Source organism: Rhipicephalus microplus, chromosome 2, assembly GCF_043290135.1.
Source record: "Rhipicephalus microplus isolate Deutch F79 chromosome 2, USDA_Rmic, whole genome shotgun sequence".
Classification (NCBI taxonomy): Eukaryota; Metazoa; Arthropoda; class Arachnida; order Ixodida; family Ixodidae; genus Rhipicephalus; species Rhipicephalus microplus.
Window position 1 is genome coordinate 189,988,036 of NC_134701.1, and position 27,580 is coordinate 190,015,615.

At 46.6% G+C, this 27,580-nt stretch overlaps 2 protein-coding genes across 2 annotated transcripts in view; both read left to right on the plus strand.

The window, feature by feature from the left end:
* The window catches only part of LOC142793044 (uncharacterized), a 121,997-nt gene that overhangs the window by 13,319 nt on the left and 81,098 nt on the right, over nucleotides 1-27,580 (plus strand). The window lies entirely within an intron of this gene.
* Nucleotides 22,810-25,828, plus strand: LOC142786834 (general transcription factor 3C polypeptide 3-like). Its single transcript, XM_075884520.1, has one exon. The coding sequence runs from the start codon at nucleotides 22,871-22,873 to the stop codon at nucleotides 25,472-25,474; it is 2,604 nt and encodes an 867-aa protein (XP_075740635.1). The 5' UTR covers nucleotides 22,810-22,870; the 3' UTR covers nucleotides 25,475-25,828.

Below are 27,580 nucleotides of genomic sequence, written 5' to 3' on the forward strand. Positions count from 1 at the left end.
GAGCGAGAGAACAGGGGTTCGACTATACTGGTTGATTGAAATTCATAACACCGTTCATCCTGGTTTTGTCTTCTGTTCGTGTGCATTTTAACGACATCACATCCACGACGGAAATGTCAGTGAAGTCTTTGTGGACACCGGCATAATACACTATCGCTCTAAGATATATGTTTGGCGGGATCATCACAAGGCAGCTGAAGGGTTCTTAACAATTCTGGACAGCTGCCTCGAGCTGCCATTAATTTTTATGATTCGGAACGTTGCAATGCGTAGGCGTGTTTATCGTTGATTCGTTTGATTGATATGTGGGATTTAACGTCCCTAAACCATTATATGAATATGAGAGACGCCGTGGTGAAGGGCTTCGAGAATTTCGACCACCTAAGGTGCTTTAACGTGGACCCAAATCTGAGCACATGGGACAACACCATTTTCGCCCCCATCGAGAATGCAGCCACCGTAGCCGGAATTGGACCCCGCGACCAGCGGGTCAGCAGCCAAGTACCTTAACTACTGAACCATCGTGGTGGGGCGGCGTGTTTAGCATTATAGTCGAAGTATTCTTAAGCTCTGTGGTACAGGTGAAAGCATCTCATGCTTATGCCGAAACTCATAGCTTCTAATAAAGCCTTCTTATGCGAGTTACATAGGCGGGCATGTGATAGGAAAAGGGGAAATGTACAGTGTTTTGTTCTTAGATTTCGCAATTATTGAGTTATTGGATTAGTGCAACGCGATGAGAAAAGTACCTCCCCACGTTTGTAGCAACAATCTGTAAAGCTACAATGTTTTACTGAGAGAGAAAGAGAGAGAGAGAAACGATACTGGGGACACAGTGATTTATTTCTCATGAATTTAAAGAGTTTCAGCGGAACAAGAAAGAACCAAAGCGAAAAGTTTTGGTGACGCGGCGTCTGTGCTGAAGTACTCCAACCGATATACAACGTATCGCCCGAAAGGATTGAATGTTTGTTTTAGCGGAGCACGAGCGCTTTCATTCAGCAAACAAGACATTAAAGACATGCAGGAACTCGAAACTTTTTCTCAATACGCTAATAGCTGGGATAGAGAAGACATGAGACCGCGCAGCTCTCCGTACTTCCTGAAAAGAAACTCCGCAATGTAAACAGCTCAAAGGACTAATGCGGATGCAGATGCAATCACTGCGCATTGGATTACACCGTGGCCGCGCGTACCACGCTTTGAGTGTGTTGCATTCCAATCACGTCGCAGTTCAGGATTTCGCATTTCGTATTAAAGGGAGGCACAGGCTGTCACTATTTGCGATTCATGTGTCTATGCGCATGTGTTCTTGTAAGCGGCAATGATTTCACTGCTAATGCGTGCTCTTTTGCGTTTGTTCGGGTCAAATGTTGCAAAATATTAAAACGCAAAGTAACTACAAATAGCCGGGAACGAAAAAACAAAACAGAACAAAAAGAAGCAATTTAGGTAAAGCTTAGTATGAGAGAGAGAGAAAGAGGTAAGATGAAAGTAAACTTTGATTTTGCTAAAGAAGACCGTGTAAAGTGCGCGGAAGCTTCTGCTCAAGACTTTATCTATTTTAATACACTTCATCTTATAAAAACTGGGGGACGCTTAAAGTTCACCTGTTTTTATGGCTATTGCAAGTGTGGGTACGCAAGAGGAGAAAATTATAAAAAAAACCCCAGAAATTTCTGAAATAAATACAATTAGAAGTCAGAGGAAGAGGAAAAAAATATCACTGCACATCCGCGGAGTGAATGATGATGAGTGGGGTGAAGCAGCCATCCATCCATCCGTCCGTCCGTCCGTCCATCCGTCCATCCATCCGTCTGTCCATCCGTAGGTGCGTCTTTTGTCCGTCCAGCTGTGCATAAGTTTCTCCGTTCGACCTTGCATGCATCTGTCTGTCTGTCTGTCTGTCTGTCTGTCTGTCTGTCTGTCTGTCTGTCTGTCTGTCTGTCTGTCTGTCTGTCTGTCTGTCTGTCTGTCTGTCTGTCTGTCTGTCTGTCTGTCTGTCTGTCTGTCTGTCTGTCTGTCTGTCGACGAGAACGAGCCGCCGCGGTTCTTTACGCCCGCAGCTCCGCTTCATCCATGCCCCACCAACGATGTGACACGTACGGTGAGGATCCAGGAGGCTCAGAGAGGCACTTGCTCCTCGCGCACCCAGGCACAGCCCGCGCAGCAGCCAGTCGGATAGTAGCGGTACACCGCCATCTAGAATATTCTGAATCAACTGCAGTTTGTATAGGGATAGATGGATGGATGGATTGATATGGCTATACCTTACAGATCGGGCGGTGGCTAACGCCACCTAGCCACAATATTTAGTGGACCGAAAACTAGATTTATTTTTTTCCTTTATATAGTGAGGTTGAGGACTCGTACTACTTTGTAGTGAAGGGTTTAATTTTCACTCGTGCCTTGACTTTAGCCACCAGTCAGATAAACTCCTTCTAGTTAATTTTACCCGCTTAAAGTTTATTTTGCCCTCCCCGTCCCTAAACCCCACTGCTTTGAAAAACTCTGCGCCATCATCCTGAATTATAGAGTGAAGCCCTTTACGGAACATTATCAAGTGTTCAGCAGTTTCATCTTCCTCTCCACACGCACTGCATACCGTGTCTACCTCTTCGTATTTGGCCCGATATGTCTTGGTTCGCAATACTCCCATCCTGGCCTCAAACAGTCGAGAACTACCCCGAGTATTATCATAGATGCTTTTCTTGCCAATTTCCTGCTCAAAAGTTCGATAGATCTCTAGTGCGGACTTCTTAATCATGCCAATTCTCCACATATCGGTCTCAGCTTCCTTCACATTCTTCTTAACCGATAATTCTTTATGGTTTGCCCCCCTGCTGTTTTCTAAGTATTTACCAGTCAGTTTTCTGGTTCGCTTCCTCCATTTTGTATCGACATTCTTCATACACAAGTAGCTGAATATCTTCCTAGCCCAACGCTCTCTCCTCATTTCTCTCAATCGCTTCTCAAATTTTATCTTGCTGCTAGCTTCCCTGCCCTCAAATGATGTCCAACCCATATCACCTTGTACTCCCTAATTTGGTGTATTCCCGTGAGCTCCTAAGGCAAGCTTACCTATTCCACGTTGCTTAAATTCTAATCTTACTTGAACTTCTGATCTCATGCACAAGACCGCATTGCCAAACTTCAGACCAGGAACCATGACCCCTTTCCATATTCTCTCCCAACATAATACCTATTGTATTATGTTGTGATACCTAATACATAATACGTAATACCTATTCGAAATTTCTAAGGAACACTCAACAGATCTGTGAAAAATTTTTGTGTCTACTTTACTCGCAGTCTCTTTCCACGGGTGAGCTTCCTAGTGATTGGAAACACGGAAATATCACCCCAGTATTCAAATCAGGTATTAGAGAGTCACCCCTCAATTATCGACCAATTTCATTAACCAGCATTCCATGCAAAATCACCGGACATGTAATCTACACCCGGATTATGGACTTCCTAGACTCAAATAACTTTTTCGATTCCGCGCAGCATGGCTTTCGCAAAGGTTTGTCGTGCGAGACTCAACTGGCTATGTTTTCGCACGACTTGCATATTAACTTAAACTCTAACGTACAGACTGATGCCATATTCCTGAACTTTGCGAAAGCATTCGATAAAGTACCCCATAAACGCCTTCTGTTTAAACTTTCCCGCTTAAACCTACACCCCGACGTCCTAAAGTGGATCCGTGAATTTTTAAGTAACCGCACTCAAGCTGTCTTTGTTAACAATGCTACCTCTACTTCACTTCCGGTAACATCTGGTGTCCCGCAGGGGCCGGTTCTGGGCCCGATATTATTCCTCATATATATTAACGATCTCCCAACTCATGTATTCTGTAAAATCCGAATGTTTGCCGACGATTGTGTTATTTACCACACTGTTTGTAACGCTTCTGATCAATTAGCTCTACAGAGTGATCTTAACAATGTAAAACAATGGTGCGATGATTGGCTAATGGAATTTAACCCTCACAAATGCAAAGCCTTGTTCTTCACCCGCCGCCGTTCTCCACTTGTTTTTCCATATTCCATGAGTAATGTTCCAGTTGAAACTGTTAATTCTTTTAAATATCTGGGGGTCACACTCTGCAACGATCTTTCATGGGGTTTGCATATCACGAAAGTCATATCATCGGCAAACAAAACATTGGGATTCTTGCGACGTCATCTACGTAACGCACCTAGAAATGTAAAATTATTAGCTTGCAAAAGCCTTGTTAGAACTAAACTTGAATATGCTTCCCCAATCTGGAGCCCGCAACAGGCCTATCTTGAAGACGCCCTTGAGTGTATTCAAAACCGTGCCGCTAGGTTTATCAATAATTCTTACTCCCATGACGTCAGCGTATCTTCACTAAAGGCAGAATTTCAACTGCCCCTCCTTTTCTTCCGCCGCCGTATCGCCAGTCTTTCGTTATTTCATAAGTTTTTTCACAGCTCGGTGCGCATGCCACCTTATTTTGTTCCCCCAGCGCACATCTCTCAACGAACTAATCATCCTCTTCAAGTCGCACGCCCACGTGCACGCACCGTTACCTTTTCAACATCATTTTTTCCTCGCACAGCAGTTGCCTGGAATGGCCTTTCAGGCGACATTCCTGCCATTACTTGTACTTCTACCTTCACAACCAGTATCACTAATCATCTTTCACTTTAAGACAAACGATTGTTTTCTGCTCAATTTTTATGTACCCACCCCTTATGTAATGCCCCGCAAGGGGTCTTTAAGGAAATAAAATGAAATGAAATGAAATGAAAACCGCTGCATTCCTGTTACCTTTAGTCGTCATGTATATTTCGTGTTCCCTTAGGTACTCGGTCCCTTTGCTTATCCATGCGCCCAGATATTTGTATTTATCTGTTATCTCTATTGTGACCTCCTGTATTCTAAGCTCACTACCTTCATTATTATTAAAAATTATGACTGCTGATTTTTCCCTACTGAATCTGAAATCTAACCTATCTCCCTCATTACCGCAGATGTCCATCAATCTCTGCAATTCTTCCTTGTTGTCAGCCATTAGCACTATATCATCTTCGTACATCAATGCTGGTAGTGCCTGTTCAGTGAGTTTTCCTTGTTTGACGAAAAAGAGGCTGAAGCCCAGTCCACTTCCCTCTAATTTGGCTTCTAATACTTGTAGGTACATCATGAATAACAAGGGTGACAGAGGACACCCCTGTCTAAGTCCCCGTTTTACCCCTGCAGGCTTGGATACCCGTTTTTCCCACTTCATAACTGCCTTGTTACCTTTATAGATGTCCTTTAAAAGTTTAGCGACTCCATCTTCCACACCCAGTGTGTCCAGTATTCCCCAAAAGCCCTCTTGAGCCACGCTATCGTTCGCTCCCTTGATATCCAAAAATGCTAGCCACAGGAGCCTGTGTTCCTCTTCTGCTATTTCGATGCACTGCGTCAGTGAGAACGGTTTGTCTTCCAACTTCCTGTGTTTTTCGAAACCCATTCAGCAGTTCCCCCAGCACCCCCTCATCCTCTATCTACGCCTGCAGTCTTTCCTTTATAATCTGCATCGCCAGCCTGTAGACCACTGATTTCACTGTTATAGGACGGAAGTTGTTTAAGTCAGCTTTGCCCCCGTTTCTATAAAAGATCATGCTCATCCTCCCAAGTTTCCATCCATCGGGGACTTCACCATCGATAATTATTTTGCTCACTGCCTCTTTCAAAGCCTGCTTAGACGTCGGACCTAATGTCTTTATTGACATAATTGGAATGCAATCTGGGCCTGTTGATGTACTACTAAGAACCTTCTTCTCAGCCTTTTCCCACTCTCGTTGTGAAAATGGAGCCATTACGTTACTTGATTCATCCTTGTCTATTGGGGTGCATAAAGCACTTCTTTGTTGAAAATTTTCCGTCACCCTTGTTCTTATATATTCAATAGCTTCGTCCTCTTCTAACCTATCACCTTGAGCTGTAGTTATAAACCTCTGCTCTAGGTTCGTCTCATTTCTTAGGGAGTTTAGGTATATAGCTATATGAGACAGTGCCATCTGTTGTACTGTTCGGGAGGTACTGCTGGTTACGCCTGTCGTGAAAGAAGGTTAGACATAGAGGAGCGTCGCTCCTAAAACACCATGAACAGATTATATAAACAGCGTAAAAAAGAGTGAAAATTGGGGCACCCTTAAGCTTCACCTTCAAGAGTGGAATGCGATAGCGAAATCCAGCCTCTAGTGCACCCTTCAACCGCTAAGTGCATACTTATTCATGTTTTGTTACATACACACGCACGCACACAAAACTCGCACAGCATTTTGAACCAGTGCGAGCTGTTATCGCCGAATGGGCTCGTTTTCGTCGTGACACCTGTCGAACAAAATGCGTTAAAGGGGCCCTGAAACACTTTTTCATGTAACCATGGAATGAATTCACTAGAAGAGCTTATTGCCTCTCGAATTCAGCGCCGCTAAAATTTCAGGAATCTATTCAGTGCCACTGGAGTTACAAAGGTTTGCGGCATGCTGTAATTGCAATATATCTTCTCTCGTCCTGACGAAAGCGCTGGAAGCTAAGCAGGGAGAGTTCGCAGGGCAAAGAAACTATCGTGCCTCGTGACCTTGAGCACTCTTTTTCCTACGAATGCACGGCTTTTTCCAGTGTGATCACGCGTGCACGCGTGTGCAAGTAGCGGCCTCCCGCGGCTATCTCGGCAACTTGATTTTTAGGCCACAGACGCACTGACGATCTTTCACTCGCAACCTCCGGGGCTGACTCCGGCGGTGCGTTTTCTGCGACTCGAGCTCTTTAACGCTATCAGGTTAACACGCGAGGAGTATGGTATACCGTCTTCTAGTGCGTTCGAGAATTCATGTTTCTGTGAAGAACCAATGTAACGTGCTATGTTATTCCAGCTTTGAATACACTGGGGAAAAAGATGTATTTGAAGAAGTCTGTGCGATGATGAAACGCAGATATATAAAAAAAGGCAGATCCCACGTACCTTAGGAATCGACGTTATGCGAAGCATGCGGAGAGAAGGCGACTGTGTCGTAATTTTATTTGTGTGTGTTTGTGTCTGCGTGTGTGTGTATCAAACATATTATTAGTTATGCACTTGGCACTTGAAGGGTGAACTGGGGGCCGGATTTTGCTATCGCGTTCTTATCATAAAGGTGAAGCTTAAGGGTCCCCCAATTTTAATTGCGAATCATTTCATAGCGAATCAGCTTTGACCGTATCTATCTATCTATCTATCTATCTATCTATCTATCTATCTATCTATCTATCTATCTATCTATCTATCTATCTATCTATCTATCTATCTATCTATCTATCTATCTATCTATCTATCTATCTATCTATCTATCTATCTATCTATCTATCTATCTATCTATCTATCTATCTATCTATCTATCTATCTATCTATCTATCTATCTATCTATCTATCTATCTGTCTGTGTCTATCTGTCTATCTATCTATCTATCTGTCTGTCTGTGTCTGTCTGTGTCTGTCTGTGTCTGTCTGTGTCTGTCTGTGTCTGTCTGTGTCTGTCTGTCTGTCTGTCTGTGTCTGTCTGTGTCTGTCTGTCTGTCTGTCTGTGTCTGTCTGTCTGTCTGTCTGTCTGTCTGTCTGTCTGTCTGTCTGTCTGTCTGTCTGTCTGTCTGTCTGTCTGTCTGTCTGTCTGTCTGTCTGTCTGTCTGTCTGTCTGTGTCTGTCTGTCTGTCTGTCTGTCTCTGTGTCTGTCTGTCTGTCTGTCTGTCTGTCTGTCTCTGTGTCTGTGTCTGTCTGTCTGTCTGTGTCTGTGTCTGTCTGTCTGTGTCTGTGTCTGTCTGTCTCTGTGTCTGTGTCTGTCTGTCTGTCTCTGTCTGTGTCTGTCTGTCTGTCTGTCTGTCTGTCTGTGTCTGTCTCTGTGTCTGTCTGTCTGTCTCTGTGTCTGTCTGTCTGTCTCTGTGTCTGTCTGTCTGTCTGTCTGTCTGTCTCTATCTAGCCGCTTAGGTTTAGATGCTCTCGTGGTCACCCCCTTAACTTGGCGTGAACCGAAATTAGCATGGGAGAGTAAGATGATTTGACGAATATGACGCGCTGGTCAAAGCATGAATGATGTCACAACTCCATCGCGTATGTCGTCAAACACTTCCCGCCAGACAGTGGCACATACTTACGGGCGGGAATGTGCCGCTGGTATGCGGGTATGTGCTACAGGTGATTGACACTTAGTATCTACTCAGGAACGACGAGAACACACATGGGCAATTTTAACGTGCGAGTGTTAAGAAATATCCGCCATATGTAGCGTCGGCCCGACTAATGCAAAGAATAAATGTCGTTGTCCCAGCTGGAGTCGAACCCACGCGTTCTGCGTTGCAATGAAGCATTTTACCACAGAACCGCGCCAGGTATCGGAACTAGTTTTCAAATAAACGCTAATTTTCGTGAAACGTCAGTAGCGATTGCAGTGCTGCCTACACAATTTTCTAAACGTTACATATGTACTTATTTGATGCAGCAGACACGTCGGGTTAACGTCAATTGAGATTAGTGGCCATGCGCTGAAGTTGATTTATGTAGCATATTCCAGGGCCAGCATCTTCGCGAGCATCAGTGCTTCATATCAGCTTCTGGTGTTGCTAGTACACATGTTTCACTTGGCATAATTGCGCAAGTGCGAACAGCTGGTTATGTAAACATCGGCAAGTCGTCAACATATGCCTGTGCGTGCAACGTTTGTACATATTTCCTGACGTGTCGCTCAATAAAAAAAAAAACTGCAACACAGTGCGCTTCCCTCTACATGCTTCGCATGACGTCGGTTCCCAGGTATGTGGGATCTGCTGAATTTTTTCATATATTAACATGTCTTGAAATGACGCCTAATACATGCAGAAATGTTGCACGCGCAGCCATATGTGGAAGAGTTGTAGATGTTTATATAACCAATTTTTTGTACCTGTGCAACGATGCCAACAGGAACATGATTATTATAAACGCCAGAAAAGATGACCTCATATGAAGCGCTGGTGCTCATGGGGATGGTAGTTCTGGACGCTGCTACATAAATCAACTTTAGCGCATGACACTTAGTTACAATTCACGTTAACCCGGCGCCACGGCTGTATCAAAGATTAACCATATATTGTAATGGTTATAAAACTGAATAGCCAGCATGGCAACCACAATTGACGTTTCACGAACATTAGGGTCTATTGGAAAACTACTTTTGAGACCTGGCGCGGCTTTATGGTAGAATGCTTGATTGCCATGCATAATTCTTGGGTTTCAATCCTGCTGAGACCCTGACATTTATTAGTTTCATTCGTCTGGCCAGCGTGGCCGACGTCAGGTTTTGCTTAACGCTAACGCGTCAAAATTGCCCATGTGCGTTCTCGTCGTTCCTGGGTAGGTACTGTCAATCACCAGTGTTTGACGACGTACGCGACGGGATTGTGACCTTATTAATATTCTTGTGGTTGTTTTCGCCGTCCAAAAGTTCACACCTTACTTGTACGGCCGGCAATTCAAGATCGTCCCAGAGCATCATTCTCTTTGTTGGCTCGTCGGACTACGTGACCCAGCTGGCCGGTTGGCTCGTTGGGCCTTACGGCTTCAAGAATATATTTTTTATGTCACCTACAAGAGCGGTCGATGTCACGCAGATGCCGACTGCTTATCTCGTCTTCCATCCCCGACTGTGGATGCTGATAATGATGATTTCGATAACTACCTGGCTGCAATCTCATCCAACTTCTCGAATTCGGACTTCTTCCGTCACGAGCAACAGCGTGACCCTTCGCTGAAACCAATGATCGATACGGCTCGTAGCTCTAAACGCGCCGCGCCATTCGTGATTCATGACGCCCTACTATATCACAAGAATTACTCCAGCCATCGTTCCACACTACTCCTCGTCGTGCCAGAATGCCTGCGTCTTGCGGTATTCTAAGCCATGCACAATGACATTACGTCTGAGCACCTTATATTTGCCCGAACGCTTCACCGTATCTGACAACGTTTTTCCTGGCCTCGACTGTGGAAGACCACCAAGTACTACGTCACAAGTTGTGATGTCTGCCAACGCCACAAACAGCCTACCACGCCATTAGCCGGCCCACTGCAGCCGGTTAAGCCACCGACATCAATATTCGAAAAAGTCGGCATAGATGTACTTGCCCCTTTTCCCAAGTCTACCACCGGCCGCTGCTGGATTATTGTGTGCGTAGATTACCTGACGCGGTATACTGAAACGATGGCGGTTGCTTCAGCCCCATCATCTGATGTGTCATGGTTTCTTCTGCACTCGATCATACTCCGTCACCGCGCCCCTCGCGAGGTGATAAGTGATCGCGGCCGGCAGTTTAACTCTGACGTTGTCGAAGACTTGCTACGGCTTTTTGGATGCCAGTATCAGCATTCCACGCCATACCACCCTCAGACCAACGGCCCCGCTGAGCGCACCAATCGTACCATCATCAACATGATTTCAATGTACGCCACAGCGGATCACAAAAACTGGGATGCCGTATTACCTTTTGTTACATATGCCTTTAATACCGCGAAACACGAGGTCACAGGTTATACGCAGTTCTTTCTTCTCTATGCTCGTCATCCCCAAAGTTTTCTTGACACCATACTTCCTTTTTTGACGAACGAAAACGCCAGTGTCGCGCCGAAGAAGCTCGTCGACTTGCTCGGCTCCGAACTATTTCCGCCGATGCTCGCGCGAAAGACCGTTACGACGCAAAAAACCCGCCTGTGACTTTCGCTACAGGTGATTTTGACTGACTGTGGACTTCCGTTCGAAAGAACTGACTTTGCCAGAAGTTTCTTTCCAAGTACTTGGGACCATTCGTCATAACTCAGTGCCTAAGTGACATCACTTACGTTGTTGCGAAAGTGACAGCTCAGAACCGGCGTTCGCATGAGACGCAAATTGTGCACATTGCCCGATTGAAGCCCTACAACAACCGATCGCTTCTACCCGCTCGGTGAGCTTTGTCTTGCCCGGAGGAAAATATAACGCGGACTGAAATAGCGAGAAAGAAGAAGATGTAGGACGCTCTCGAGCGATGGTGATTCAGCAGTGACAGTTGAGCGCTGGCATTTTCAGTGTAAATAAACCCATCACATTCATAACAATATTGTGGGCATTTAGTATACCAACCCTCTTCATCTGTACATTATCATCATTATCATGTATTGCTCATGCATCCTCATCGTTGTCACGTATCATCATCATCTTGGTTCGTGCATCTCCGCTGTCGGCTGCCGGTTCCTCGGGCCTAATAAAGGTCTTCCAAACCAAGACTTCATACGTGGTGGAGGTGCTGCTAGATCCCTCGTCATCCTCTCGACCACTCACCATCATCACTGCACCAACACTGCATATGCAAACTATCCTACCCTGCCATAATAATTTTGGTCCACGCCAAGTTAATGTTGTGATCACGAGGGCACCCAGACGTAAGTGGCTAGATAGGTAGATAAGTAGATACACCGATAGACGCTGAATGTGCTTGCCGTTCACAAATAAATTCTTCGTATTTAATAAAAAAATACAAACGAGGGTACGTTGGTTGCATGGCAGTTTCTGGTAGATGATGTCTCGGCAGGTGTTATGTAGTTGTGTGATGAATCCTGCGGTGAGTTGAAGAAAGTATGAAAATATTTCTGAGACTCGATGTGGCATCTTTTAGAGAGTGAAGTTGAACCAAGGTGCGTTAGATGTTATGACAGTGAAAAATTAGTTATAGAGTGGTTAGAGCATCGAACGCGTTATTCGAAAATTAGTCATAGCATCTGTAAATGAAACGAAAGGCTTTTAGGGGCGAAGCTCCTTAGGTTGTGGGTCGTTTCCTCCTCATACGTAGTTGTATTATGCAGCGACCTCTAGTTCATGAATTGCTCACTAGATGGCGTTGTGTGTATTTCCTTGGAAGTAATATCACTAGCTGACGTTAGTGGTTTTCTTATAGTTGACACTTTCGTATAGTGGACGAGCGGACAGACATATAGACGGACGGACGGATAGATCGATGGACGCTCGAAAGGATGCATGGACGGACGGAACTACGGACGCACGCACGCATGCCCGGAAGGGTAGATTGACGCACACACACACGCAAGCATGCATGCACGCACGGACGGATGCATGCTTCACCACACTCATCATTTACTCCATGGATATCCTGTGAATTTTTTTCTGGATGGATTCGTTGAGTTTTATATCACCACCGATTTTAAAGGAGAACCATACAATGGCGCCATACTCAAAAATTAGTCTTTCAATTTTTTGTTTGTTAGCAGTTTTGTTTCTTTTTGGGCTAAACGTGATGAATGGTTAAGATATCCTAGTTTTTCAGAGTGTTGTTGCAAGTTAAGTCGATGTGATCAGACCATGATAAGTTTGCGGAGAAAAAGGAGGCATATTGTGGCACCCGCTCTAGTACATAATTGTCGAACGAATAATAAACTATTTATTGGGGTGATTGATTTCTATGTGGGGTATAACGTCCTAAAACCGCCATATGATTATGGTAGACGCTGTAGTGTAGGGCTCCGGAAATTTCGACCACCTGCGGTTCTTTAACGTGCACCCAAATCTGAGCACTGTTAGGTTGGCCTGGAAATTCGTCTGGGCAGACGCCATTGTGCGTAAGCCGGTCCACTGGGGAGGCTCTCAATCCCTTCGGCGCCCAGTCTGCCAGACGCCGTCGAAGATTTGAGTAATTACCCAGACAATGCAGCAGGCAAAGGCGAGTTCCCGTCTTTCAAATGCGGACCCTTTTGTCGTCCCTTCAAGCAGCAGCGGTGTCTGATGATCTCGGTGATTCATCTGGCGACGGGGAAGCTGTTGTGACCGGTGCCAGAGCTGACAGGAGAGCGGCGCTCCTTTTAATCCCCAATCAAGTAGACGACCGGCCGGCTGCCTATGCTCGTCAGGCATTGTCCGTGCTAGCCGGAGGATGAGACGTCGTGTCGCCAAGACGCCGTTAACCGTTCGAGAGAGGCCAACAAAGACAGCATCTTCCTGGAAGAGACCGCGGCGGCCACCACAAATCACCCTGCTAATTAGGCGAGCTGCGCGGCAGACCCTTTGATGTACGCTGTCAGGATCGTGGGAACTCTCGACTAGCGGCACACACACGACGAGGAAGAGCCCTACTGGCGCCACCTTGCAGTGCAGTGTTCACGACTCAATATTGGACGTTCACGTGGACCGTGCATGCTCGTCCCCCTCACCTGTTGTGTGTGTGTGATTGGTGTTCCAATCGGAGAGGAGGAGCCCGACAGGCCTTAAAACGACGCCGCAGAGGGCTGGACGTCGCTCTGAACCATGTAACGGTTATCCACCACGCTCGTGGGTTGTGAAATCCCTAACCTTTCTTTGCTGTAAATAAGTGTAAATAGTGCCATAAACCTGCTTGTTTTTCGTATCCTCTTCTTCTCAGCGTTCGTTTCCTCCACCCGGTTACACCACGCTACGACAAGAGACCGGGTAGTCCCCCATCCCTTACAACTGGTTGGCAGCGGTGAGATAGACTTCGCGACATGGTGCTGTGCTGTGGTGAGTGCTTGGTTTTTGCTTTAACTTTCCAGGCTTCATTTTGTGAGTGTGAATTGATTAGAAGCCGGATTGTGTGTGCGTTAGGGGATCACCTATTTGTGAGTTAGAGGGATCACCCATGTATGTGTGAGATGCAGGACCAAAGTACAACGGCAATTATGTCGTGGAAGCCAATGCTAAGAGATGAACTTTTGGCTGTGAGTAAGCATCTAGGCATTGAAGCAGAGGAAGGAATGGGCAGGACAGCGATTGCGAGGCTGATCGCGCATAAAGCCAGTGAGGAGGAGATTAAAAACGCGGTAGAAATTTTAGAAAAACAGGAAATGGAGGAACGAAATCAGAAGCGAGAGAGAGAACGGAAAACAGAGGAACGGGAGCGAGAGGAACGGAACCGAGAGGAACGCGAGAGAGAGGAACGGAAACGAGAGAAACGCGAAAGAGAGGCACGGAAAAGGGATAGAAAAGAGCGTGATCGAGCCCGCGCCTTGGTGCTCGAACAACTGGAACAGAAAATTGAGGCAATGAGGCGGAAGTTTCAGCCATTCGGAAGTGTAGCGCACGAGAAGTGCGAGGTGCAGCCCAGAGCTTTAGTGAAGGCTAGCACGTGTGAACATAGCAGCAGACTCAAAGACGAATCGAGTTTGAGGGCTGCGAATGACGCTGCGCTGAGTAGAGAGGCCGACGAAGGCCAGAGCGAGTGCGACGAGGCGCTGTGCCAGTTAACTGTTAGCGAAACAGCTAGAATAGCTGTAGACAATCTGGCACAGACCTCAACTGCGTTTGTCGCAACGGTGGATCTTGCAAATGAGGTGGAAAAAGTCAAGAACACCGGAAAAAGATCAGGAGAAGCAGCGAAATTAGAGAATGGTATCAGTGCAGTTGCAGGCAGCTCTCAGGAATACGAGCAAGTTTTTTCGAAGGAAAGCAGCTGCATTGTTCCTAAGCGTGTTAACCAGTCCGCCGGTCTAGAGGGTGAGAATAAAGATGAGTTGGTCGAAAATCATTTAGATCGCGTGACTGAGACAGCTGACGAAAGCTGTGAGAGGGTTCACGATTGTGAGATGCAATCGGGAGGCTCGGAAACTAGACGCAAAAAGCGACGCAGACGAAAGAGACGTCGCAAAGCCGTGAGCAAGACGAACAGTACTACGCGTGTAACAGAAGGCGCAAAACCTGTCAGCGTAGCAAATAAGAGCTTTGCAGCAGCGTCAAAACTGCGTTGCATGCGTCCGAGCCACCGGACAACAAGTAAAAGAACGGCGGGTTCTTCGCAGATGCAATCAAGTGAAAGGCGCCCGTTTCGTTGGGTGCGTGCGCACAAGGTTAGCGCAAGTCAACCGGCCCGACAAGGCGACAGAGCTAAGAAATCAAAGTGCCGAAGTAATCAGGCAGGTCACAAGATGGCTCAGTAGTCAAGACCATTCCGTTGACTGGCCCACGGGACGGCTTTATCCCTCCCATAGTAGAGTACTTAGTACTCTGAATCGTTACCCACTTTTTCTAAACACTAAGGCAGGTGGTGCAGAAGCACCCTTGAATTGTAATTCCACCGATGAAGCAACCCGAGGTCAATTTGCTAACGGTGTGGGAAAAGTCGTTCGCAAACGTCGCTGTAGAAGAGTGACGCGTACGCGCGCTACAAAGGGAATGCAAAAAAATGGCAGCATATCCACGGAGTGAATGATGGAGAGTGGGGCGAAGCATTCGTCCGTCTGTGTGACCGTCCATGCGTCTGTTCGTGCACCCGTCCCTGCGTTCGTTCATGCATCCGCCCCTGCGTCCGTTCATGCGTCCATCCATACATCTGTCTGTGTGTCCGTTCGTCCATCTATTCAACACTCCAAGTCCCACCATCTCGCATCTTTTTATCATATATTCCCCACATAGAAGCACCGCCATTCAGTGGACATTCCAAGGACTAAACGAGAGGTGGCACACGCACACTTGCTTACGGCTTGCGCTTCGGGTCTACTTCCCACCTTCAACCACCTTGAGTTAATGGTATACACTAGTTCACTGTATTCATGGCACTGCGGCCCAATGCTCGCTAAACCTTTCTAAAACCAAGGAGGTTACGCCCAGCGAGTATAACGTAGCAACCTTTTCCTGTCAGATAGTGCTCAATGTACATGCCAGTGGCTGCTAATGTGAAATGAGAGACAGGAGGATTCAGCTTTTAATTTCTTACGGCTTGCGCTTTGTATCTGCTTCCCCCCTTTAACCACCTCGAATTCGTTCATGGTATATACTAGTTCATTGTATTCATGGCCCTGTGGCTCAACGCTCGCTAAACCTTTCTAAAACTAAGGAGGTTACACCCAGCGAGTATAATGTAGCAACCCTTTCTTGTCCGATAGTGCTCAATGTACATGCCAATGGCTGCTAATGGGGATTGCAGCGTGCGCGTTGACTAAAAGCCGAATGTTCCTGTCTCTCATTCCCCATTAGCAGCCATTGGCATGTGCATTGAGCACTATTTTTTATTGTTAAACAACGCACAGAAGAAATCTCTCACCAGCACCACCTTGGAAGACAAATGTTATACCTATTTCGGGTATGTGCCACTGGTGGTTACGTACTACGAGGGACGCCCAAGCCACGCCATAAGGAGCTTCGCCCCTAAAAGGAGGAAGCAAGCATCGAGGAGACAGAAAAGAGAGTAGCTGATCGGTCAATTCGACGAAAAGGCCTTTGTGGCGTGAAGTAAGGCAGCAGTGGCGAAAGGGTAGACCACAGCGCGCATCCGCGCGACGGAATGCACGCCGGAGATTTAAAGCTTTGCGGGGACGGGAGTGTCAAAGGGATCCGAGGAAAAAGGCCACAATGGATAAGCACCGCACAGGAGCTAGCCCAAAGAGGGCATGGCCGCTCTGTCCCACGCATTGCTCTGGTCCTCTTCGCCAGATTGACGAAAATCGGCCGAAATCGCAAATATGGCGTAACGCTGCAGTTCAGCTTGTAGCACATATGCGACGTTGCCTTGGGTGTTCTGAAAATCTGCCAGGACCGCGACCACCACGAGTACGACTGAAAAGTCAGGGACAGCTATAAGTTGAAGAATGTGACACAGGAATGTTTTTCGAAGCATGTTTGTTTGCTTATTTTTGGTTTTGAAGTAACATTCCTTTGTCATCTTCACGGCTTGTTTAATTGGTTTTTCAGTGTAGTACTTTTTCCTAAACTTTGCAAAAGTTTCGAGTTGGGTTGTTAAGCGTTATGCGGACGCATTGACCCGCATCAGTCAGCCTATTGCGTGTCATAAGCTTCTCTGATATAAAAGCGCGTCAGTCGTAAATGAAGATTTGTACGCCCCGCTAGTTTTGAAAGCGTGGTGGCGTTGTCGAGTGGAGCCGTAGTTTGTAGGCGACGTAACTTTTGTTGTGTACCGCGAAGTGTAGAACGTCTTAAGAGCGTAGGTGAGCATTGGTTTTAAATGTTTCGGAATAAAACTAGAAGCGATTTTTGAAATGCTTATGCTTTAAATAATTTGATACAAGGTTTTTTGCACTAAACTTATTCAAGTTTTGTTAGGTACTCTTGACGTGTACGGCATCTGGCGTTGTTTTCTTTGCGTGTTGTTCTTTGTGAACATTTACGTTCAGATGTGTGTTTAGTGGTGCCTGGGTTATAGCGATAGGACCTATGGTTAGGTGTGTTAGTATGCTAGCGTTCTTTGGATGAGAGTATGATGTCGTGCTAGGGCGCACAGCAAAGTCCTGAGTGTTCTTTAAAAACATGGGCTGGCATGAAGCTTCATTCAGTTAACGAGCGTGCTAGTATGTGAGGGTTATTTCCTTTCGTTATTTTAGTGAGCGTTCAGAGTTCAAGGTGATCTCTTGAGAAAAGCGTTACGCTTTACCGAACATTGAGGCTAGACATACATTTCTAAGAATTTTAAGACGCAGTTTGATCTGCTGTGAGTGAGTTTTCTTTGGCGTCAGGGTGTCCTACAAGGAGGCACTCATGACTACGCTAAGTTTCACGAGAGATTAGAGAATGCGCCCAGTTACCTTGTGTATAGGGTCGGGCAGCATTCGTGTGAAAACCATGTAGTTGTGCATTATTAAGTTAGTGTTGAGTTATCAGACTAGTTACAACATTGTAGGGCAGATGGCAGAAGAAAGTGAGTTTTTAAAGAGTTTATTTTGGTTATTTGGGGCCAAATTATATTTGCCATTGTGTGCTTCTCACACGGCAATATGTTACATCTTTGGTAAGCATCTCCACGTCCATGATTGTTGTACCTTAGCGGCACGAAATTCTGTCAAAATTTCAGAGTAGAATTGGTTTGCGTTTCTTGAGAAGCCTGGAGGGTCCTAAGCGAGTCCAAGGTGCTTGACTGCGGCATGATATTGTGTTGTGTGGTTCGCCTTGCTATTGTCGATCATGGTGGGCTGGTTTGGGAGTTGGTTTTGAGTTCGCCGCTGGAGGGTCAAAGCCAGGCCATCGTCCTCGTCACCAGCTATTTTCTTCGTGCCCAGCGGTTGGGAGCGCTGGCCAGCCGAGATTTCTCGGGCGGCGGAGGAGCTGTTAAGTTTGGCCTGGAAATTCGTCTGACGCCATTGTGCGTAAGCCGGTCCACTGGGGAGGCTCTCAATCCTTTCGGCGCTCAGTCTGCCAGACGCTGTCGAAGATTTGAGTAATTACCAAGACAATGCGGCAGGCAAAGGCGAGTTCTCGTCTTTCAAATGCGGACCCTTTTGTCGTCCCTTCAAGCAGCAGCGGTGCCTGATGACCTAGGTGATTCATCTGGTGACGAGGAGTCTGTTGTGACCGGCGCCAGAGCTGACAGGAGAGCGGCGCTCCTTTTAATCCCCAATCAAGAACGACCGGCCGGCTGCCTATGCTCGTCAGGCATTGTCCGTGCTAGCCGGAGGATGAGACGTCATGTCACCAAGACGCCGTTAACCGTTCGAGAGATGCCAACAAAGACAGCATCTTCCTGGAAGAGACCGCGGCGGCCACCGCAAATCACCCCGCTAATTAGGCGAGCTGTGCGGCAGACCCTTTGATGTACGCTGTCAGGATCGTGGGAACTCTCGACTAGCGGCACATACACGAGGAGGAAGAGCCCTACTGGCACCACCTTGCAGTGCAGTGTTCACGACTCAATATTGCACGTCCACGTGGACCGTGCATGCTCGTCCCCCTCACCTGTTGTGTGTGTGTGATTGGTGTTCCACTCAGAGAGGAGGAGCCCGACAAGGTCCGACAAGGCCGCAGAGTGCTGGACGTCGCTCTGAACCATGTAACGGTTCAACCACCACGCTCGTGGGTTGTGAAACCCCTAACCTTTCTTTTCTGTAAATAAGGATAAATAGTGCCATAAACCTGTTTGTTTTCCGTATCTTCTTCTTGTCAGCGTTCGTTTCCTCCACCCGGTTACACCACGCTACCACAAGATGGTAGCGTGGTGTAGGCCCGTTGCTGTATGTTGTAGCCCCGTGTGCTGTAGGATGGGGGAGCGTGGTTACACCACGCTCCCCCATCCCTTACAGCACACGGGCCTACAACATTTCCGCCTCCATCGGAAATGCAGCCGCAACAGCCGGGATTCAAACCCGTGACCTGTGGGTCAGCAGCCGAGTACCTTAACCACTAAACCACCACGGCGGGGCTATTTATTTATGGGGCTTTCAGCCTACTATGAGACATGACAGCTGTCTTTTGAAAATTAATATTCATATTCCACTTTTCACACCGCCTACAAAAACCGAAGAATGAAGCACTGACTGTGTGATGATTTTAAGGTAAAATAGTTACGAGATACAGAACACAGTCATCAACGTAAAGATAAATTTCAGTGGAAACCACGCCTGGTAGCTCGTCAATGTATACAACCGGAAAAGTAAGGGCCCTGGCACGGATCCCTGGGGCACTGTGGAAGATATTTGTGTTTCGGACAAATACAAAGTGTTCAAAGATACAAATTGTTGACAATTTGAAAGAAAACTCCTGATCCAATAAACAAGCAGCTGAATAGTTAGCAAAACATTGAGCTTATACAGTAGTTTTGAATGAATGAGAGTGTCAAATGCTTTAGAAAATTCAGGGAATAATGCGTTCGCATGATTGACTAAGTCAAGAGGTAAATATATGTCATGTGCGAATTCTGCCAGCTGAGGCCCGGGACTGAATGCGCCGGAAACCATGTTGTGTACTGTAGAGGATGCTGTTAGAATCCAGAAAATAAATGTGTTTAAAATATGTTCTTGTACTTTGCAGGAGTGAGGGGTTAGTGATACAGGCTAAATGCAAAGGTTTCCGCCCTCTGAAACAGAATTTTTTGTCAGGATGCAGTATATATAGCATGTAAAAAATTGTAAAGGTTTCCGCTCAGGCGTGTAGGCAGAATTGTTTGCTGGGCAAAGATACTTCCGTGACTTGAAGGAGGGGGGGGGGGTATACCTCCTTGAAATGCTACTTTTTCGCTTTTTATGCCACGGCACGGGGCTGGTGTGCCATCCCTTGGCTGCCCGCACTCTTGAACAGCATTTTTACGACAACAGTACACACACTACATGTGTGTAAGACAATGCACGTACCAATGCATCTGCACTTTGTAATGGGCGGCTTGCTTTAAACTAGCAGCAGTTACAGGCTTGATACTCTATCGAAGTTGCGATGCATCCACTACGTGCCCATAACAGAACATGCGCAGTAATGTTATGTGTGTGCATCATGGTTGGCCGGCTTTAAACCACCAATTCATTACACGACTCACGTGATCTGACGCCCGATGACAGTGTATACGCTTGTACCAGTGTTCAGCCTACTGTGATTCTACATCCCCTGCTTTGACGCGTGTTCACAGGACGTGTATGTTTGTAAAGCCTAATCTTCAGTGCAGTTCCAACCGTTGGCAAGGCTCTGTAGTGGAACACCTGGTTGCCACAGCAATGATCTGGGTTATATTGCACCTAGTATGCACTGTTTCTTATTAATTGTGCCAATGGAGATTTTTATGTCACGAACAATGGTCTTTTTTCGCTCACAGCAAACGATGTCGACACCGACACCGGACTTTCCAGGGCATGGTCTCTTCAACTCTATTGCGTCATCATTGCGCTTCGACACTTGCCAGGATAAGTCAGTCGGTCAGTGAAATTATGTGAAGTTAACTGAACCTGGAAATGACTGTATTCTGGTCGGCTTTCACCAGTATCACTTGGATGTTGATCAGGGTGCCGTACTTCAGTTGTCAACGAAGGGTAATATAGAACTACACTAGCTAGTGTGGTCCGAAGGAAATTAGTTTTTAAAAAAGAAATAGCGGCTGTGCGTGGTTTTATTAATTATTTTATATATACCGCAAAACTTATCGTGGTTACTTTTAACGCGAAGCGGTATAGAATTTGTTTAGCAGAAATCCGGTGCCGGCGTCAGCGTTGTTGGTTGTGAGCAAAAAAAAATTGTCCGTGACCGATAAACCGAGAAAGATGCAACGTAAATAGTTTATAAAAAATATGCAGGCCTGAGTGGCGATAATACTTGGGCCATCTACGTGGGAAGCTTGAAGCGTTGTACTGTACCACAGCGCCACGCTATTTCGTGACACTTTTTGAAAAAAAAAACTATATCAATGCTGTACAGTCGATGGAGTCTCCTTAATGCAAGCAATATGGAAGCATAGGACCACGTCATGCGTCAAACAATTTGTATTTCTTGACGAGTGGGTGTCTTGAAGGCCAGTTCTTTGAAAAGTATTCGACATATTTAATGATCATCAGCAAAGGCATCATCAAAGTGTAGGGCTTTCTAGGTTCACTTGTTGCCGTACGGACGCATGTGGGCCCCCATTGATTCGCTAAAGAAAGAGTCATAGGGCAGTGGACCCCTTAATAACTGTACTTGCAGTATGGATTCCAGGAATGCTCTAAAATGCAAATGTCACGTGCAAAGACGTTCGCTTACTTGTGGCATGGTTGAGGCATGCACCAACTACCGAAACCAGGCTAGTGGTTGAGAAGGCGATGTGCACGAGGTCCGATAACGCTGTCGCGTTCCACTCTTGAAGGCGAAGAAGAAGTGGGAAGCTCGCAGCGAGTTTGTGGTTTTCTCTTGCGTTGACGTTTCATTGGCAATAGGGAAAAGCAATCATTTATAAATTTTAGTCAGAAAATAAAGCGTTAGATTTTTTTCTCTTGGGGCTTCTTTGGGCCACAACAACAGGAAAGCCTGCATAGCAGTCTGCGAATTCCTTAGAGACACGAGATTTTTTCGTTAGGTTATCCCTACTGGAAATCTAGTTCTTTGAAATTCAGTTAATTTTTTTATTACAGTTCTGTATCAACCTTAATCGTACGTGACTTCAGGATTGTTAAATTTCATAATCCATAGATATCTGTTTTATTTGTTTTCCTCATTCAAATTTGAAATGATTTGATCCTCAATATAATAACCACTGGTTTGATGGCCAATGCCCCGTAGTAAGTACGAGCCAAAAAAGTCACAAGCAAGCAAGCAAGCGTTGCTATAGAAGCAATGCGTAAAGTATCGAGAAAATTCACCTTATACTCAGATAATCCCCTCAACTGGGTACGAGCCATGTTCACAGGTAAACAACAACTTCTCTTGCTCTCACATTCGGTCACTAAGGTATTGATAACAGAGTTTAACAGAGTTTGAGAGAGTTTAAGTGCAAAAAAAAAAGCGACTGAAGTAACAATAAGACAAGGTGCGCACTTAGTCTGAACTTGTACGTATAATGATCAAAGCACGTATATATGAAAGAAAGTGACTACGTCAGTGGTATATATGGGAAAAAGTATCAGTTGGTTTGTCTGTAAAACTGAAAAATTGAAGTGAAGGTTTGCAATGCCGACTGTTGAACCGAGCTCCTTGTCGTAAAGCTTCACAGAATGATGGCTGACGCAAGCCTCTCGGCTTTTGGTAACTCGGTCCGCGTCTGCTATTTCCCGGGTTAGCTGGATCATACACCTAACAAGACTTCTTTTTTGTATAACAGGGAATCCCACTTACTGTGTACAATGCGCGGCCACCTGCGGCACGCAATATAATTTTAATAGAAGCTGTTCGCTTGAGTCCACGTTATGGAGTGGCCCGAGTTGCCAACATTGCCACTGCTAAATAGAATAATGTAAATGGCGACGTAGGTGCATTCGACAAACTTTGTGACACAGTTTTAGGTGTAATAAGAGTGTTTGATGCTAATGCGTGATAAAATACGATCACGCCTATTTCGCTCTTCACCACTTTTTTGTTGTGGGTGGTCGCCACTGTACAGGTATCATCGTGATCATGAACAAGCAGCGGTGGTGTCAGACGAGACGGATTCGTTCAAGCCCAGTCTCGGCGAAATGAGCGACGACCAGAGAGATGAGTACATAGCATTAACTAGCTATCTGCATCAAGGCGACTTGCTGTACGATGACAGCTCATCGGAGAGCTGGGTGAGTGACGAAACGACCCCGCAGACATCGGAGTACAGTGACGCGACTGACACGGACGATGACGAAGGGCAGTGCGAGATGCTAGATTCCACGGGCACGGCCGCGGAGACCACGATTGACAGATTAGTAGAATGTGTGGATTCGTTCCTCGCCTCCGAAGATGAAGAATCCGAAGAGGATGACGCGCTGGAAGAAAACGTCGTCGAGAATCGCCTCCACGAAACAAGAAACGTTGCGAAAAGGTTGCCGCGTTATCTTCGGGGACTAATGGGTGAGGCGAACATGTGCTTCGCTCGAGGCCGTTATGAGGACGCTGTCAAGATGTGCCTCGAGATTGTCCGGCTTGCGCCCACTTCGCCGCTTCCCTTCCAGACGCTCGCCATGATCTACGAGGAGCTACGAGATCCGAATCGATCGTTGCAGTTCGGCTTGATCGCGGCCTACTTGGGTACGCAGGACGCCTCCGAGTGGAGCCGGTTGGCGCAGCTTTGCCTGGAGCAGGGTCTCGTCCGTAAAGCGGCTTTGTGTCTGATTAGGGCTCTTAGGGTTGATCCGCACGACTTGGAAATGCGGCGCTTACTGTGTGCGCTGTATGAGCAGCTGGGTGACGAACATCGAGCGCTTGTTTCATGCGCAGCCCTCGCACGTCGAATAGAGGAACCTGACGAGTGCCTGCAGCTGTCGCGACACCTTGTGGATGTCTTCCGCAGTCGTCAAAACCTGCCTTCGGCTGTGCGAGTTCTCCTGGATGCCGCCACTAAGTTTCCCGCGCACATCACAGCTGAAGACATCCACACGCTGCTGGAGATGCAACTGACGCTGAAAATGCACTCGGCTGCCCTGCTAGTGCTTCACGATCATTGCGGAGTTCAGCTGCTGCCGCTGCCGGAGGGGCACAAAGCAATCACCGCAGAACTATTTGAAGACTCTCTCGACGCCTTTGAGAGATGCCTGGTGCCTGCTGAGCTTTGTATTGACATAAAGACGAAGCTTGTGGTTTGTGTAATACACCTGGGTGGGCGGCATCTTGTTATGGATCTTGTGAGAGAAATGAAGCGTGAGCTGGACCCCGAAAAGTCTGGCGATTTTTCGCTGAATGTGGCTGAAGCCTTCATGGAAGCGGAATTCGAGAACGATGCACTACCGCTGCTGCGCATGCTTGTGCGCACTTGCAACTATGGGACGGCGGCCGTTTGGCTCCTATACGCTGAATGCCTGAAGCGACTCGGCCGCCACCAAGAGGCGACAAAGGCGTACGAACGCACGTGCGAGCTTGCACCACGCCACGCACCGTCCCGCCTCTCCCTGGGCCAGCTGTTGGACGCGCAGGGGCTTCGGGACCAGGCCATCGACTGTCTCGCCACCGATTCCCGACAGCTGCAGGACACCAAGGACAGCACGCCAGAGCAGCAGCAGGATTCAGCGTCCGTGCTGCTTTGTCAGGCGTGGCTATTGTGGGATTCCGGACAGCGTGAGGCTTTTATTGAATCGGCCATGACGCTGGTGCGGGCACACTGTTTGTCTGTCTGTTCGGCAGAAGAATACGATGCGGTGTACTCAAATACGTATCACTTGAGTCGCATGAAGGTACTACGTGAACTGCATGAGAAACGCGGCTTCACACCGGGCTGGCTCACAATGGAGAGTGGTGTATCTGTCGACGAACTGCAGGCATGCTTCCTCGAGCTCTACCGAGCACTGCAAGAGACCGGCCGCATGGACGACCTGAGACAAGTCGCGACGGAAGTTCTCGTCGCGCCCATGTTCAATAAAGACGCAACGAGCACTGAGGAGCTGGAGTTCTTGAGCTTTCTAGCCCATTACCAGGACCCAGACCACGTAGAGCACAGCTTTGCCATCATCCGTGCCATGGTGCTCAAGTATCCGGACCAAGTACGTGCGTGGAATTTGCTGGGTCTCGTGGCCAACCAAATACCGGCGTGGCGTAAGAAGGGATTCTACCTCCGGCTATTATACAAGCACGAGAATAGCCTGCCACTTGGTGTGCTCGTCGCTCACAACGCTTTTCTCTGTGCGAACTACAAGCACGCTCTGGCAGAGTACACGCAACTTCTTCGCCATGTCGGAAAGGAAGAGCCAATGCTGTTGCTGTGCTCAGGCATAAGCCTAATGCGTTTGGCGGGACAACAGTTGACACTAAACCAAAATTGTCCAGGGGGCCGAAAGTCTGCAGGGGTTCAGAAGTCTCCAAGGAAGTTTTACTGGCTGGCCACTCAAGGGATGACCTTCTTGTGCCGCTATTTGCGTGCTCGAGGCAGTGATTGTCAGGAGGCCCTTTTTAACGTTGGCCGCGCTCTTCACGAGCTGGGCTACCCGCACATGGCTGTCAACATGTATCAACGGGCACTCGCCGCACCACCGGCTGTGCAGGAGATGCCAGAGGTATTTGACCTGCGACGGGAGATAGCTTTCAACCTCAGCCTGTTGTACCAGCGAGGAGGCAACAACGAATTGGCCGATTGGTGCATTAACCACTACTGCGTCATTTGAATAGGAGATCGTTGTAATTGATTCAATTTTCAAATTTTGTGCAGTCTCCACGCAACCACATTCCGCAATCGTTATCAAAGTGCACTATTACCGTTGGTCATGGTTTGAGACTGCCAACTCATGCCGAAGCAAGACAGGCGAACTCTCAGTCGCTGTTAAGAGTATACGCCTTTCGCATCTTCGGTTCAGAAGCTTTAGCCGAAGCGCTCATTCTCAAAATGAGCTTCGGCCAGCTTTCTGTGCGTAGGTTTCAGTTTCGTGGCTCAAGCAATTTGTTCAATTTGGAGATACGTATATTCACGGCTAATAAGACGAATCACTTTCGCGTTCAGTAAACCACATAATATGCATGGATGTCTTGCTTGTGCTTCCGAAACTTCATTTTACGTATCTTGGTCTCAAGCTTTGACGCTCAATGCGTTGTGTCTTCCTTCGAATGGTGAAGCTTGACAAATGTGTTATGCCTCTGACGTGATCCTATTGGCGTATTTTTATAAGGAAAAAGTTATAATTTGCATATTTTTTATAACGCCAATCGCGCATGAAGTGCAATTTTACGTCGTTATAACAGAGCTGAATGGCCGATTTTGTCAGTGCCTTTGATTTATGTAGAAGAATAATTATAGTGATTTGGTGTTTTTTCGTTTGGCCTGTATTCTTCACTTGAGATGCGAAATCCTATGAACGGGACAATAGCAGTGGGGGGGGGGGGGTGGATGAATTAAAGGCAGAATTAGAGACGTCATTATTGCCGCAAGCTGTTATCGCTTTTTTTGATATTCAGTTCTTTTCAAACACATGTACGTGTGCTCACGTAAAGAAGGCGTGCTCATTTAAGATTCTGCCGCTCGCGTTTGTTGTCCATCTGTGAACGCGTGCAATTGAAATGCTATAGAAATGAGAGTGAAATGTCTCATGATATCCGAGACAGCCTACGCCAAGCGGCTGCATGTGATTTCTCGCCGTCCTTTTTCGATTCGTGTGGAAACGTCTCGCGCACATTCGAGTTTGCTTCAAACAGCTTATGATAACTTTAAAAAAAGCAAAAGCGTTGACTTTTCGCGTACAACCTCTTGAATATCTTGAATTGTAATTTTTGAAACCCTTTAGATGTTATGTAAAATTATGTTAGTATGTATCACAACGTTTTTATTCTTTGTAAGTTTACTCCTGTGAAAATCCCTGACGGGATTGATGGTATCCTTAAATAATTAAATTAAAATAAATATTTGGTACACTTCTTACTGGTTTCACTGGACCTAAGATGACAAAACTAACGCTGTTGGTTCCTTCATTACATTAAACGAGTGCTGGACTGGGATTGCCCTGGCTTACAGATGATCTTCACACACCTACCAAAGCGATAGATGTGTTAGTACATTCTTTGTGCATGCTCGGAACAGCATGTGTGTGATCACTGATGGTGGATTCCACACAATCCATGTACCACCAAGGGTGGGTGGTATGTTTTAAAAACGAAGCTCCTTAGGGTGTGGGTTGTTCTCTCGCAGTATGTTGTAGCAGTCTAGTCAGTTTCAAGAATTGCTCATTAGATGGCGTTGTGTATACGTCTTTGGAAATAATATCGCTTGATGGCATTAGTGGTTTTCGTATAGTTGACAATTAAAGAGGACAGATGGTGCGATTATAACAGACAGACAGACATACAAACGTTAAAACATGCGAGTCGCGCCAAGAGTGATTTTTTTAAATGTCCACCACTCACAGTGTGCACAGGTATAATTAATGATCATTATCTGGAACAGCATCAATAACGTGAGTAGTGGAGCAAGTTCAGGTGTTGCTTTACGTAATGGGTAGTTCGTATATTGGCAAAAGGTAGAAATATGTCATAGTGGGCACTTCGCAACTGTACTTGTCGTAGGAATTCTAGGATCGTATGAAATAGCCACTTTTCACGCTCAAATATGTTTTTTTTTTACTTGAAGCAAGGTTGAGGGGTCCACTAAAAAAGGCTATGCGACTAAGCCCCGATTACGCTGTCGCGTTGTACTCTTGAAGGCGAAGCGTAGACTTCCATCGTCCGTCTTTTGAGAACTTATGGGCTGATTGCACGGACGTCTCGTTTCAATTGCCATGATAACG

What these genes read in the sequence shown, in the direction of transcription:
- LOC142786834 (XM_075884520.1), top strand. Translation starts at nt 22,871, where the DNA reads ATGAGCGACGACCAGAGAGATGAGTACATAGCATTAACTAGCTATCTG.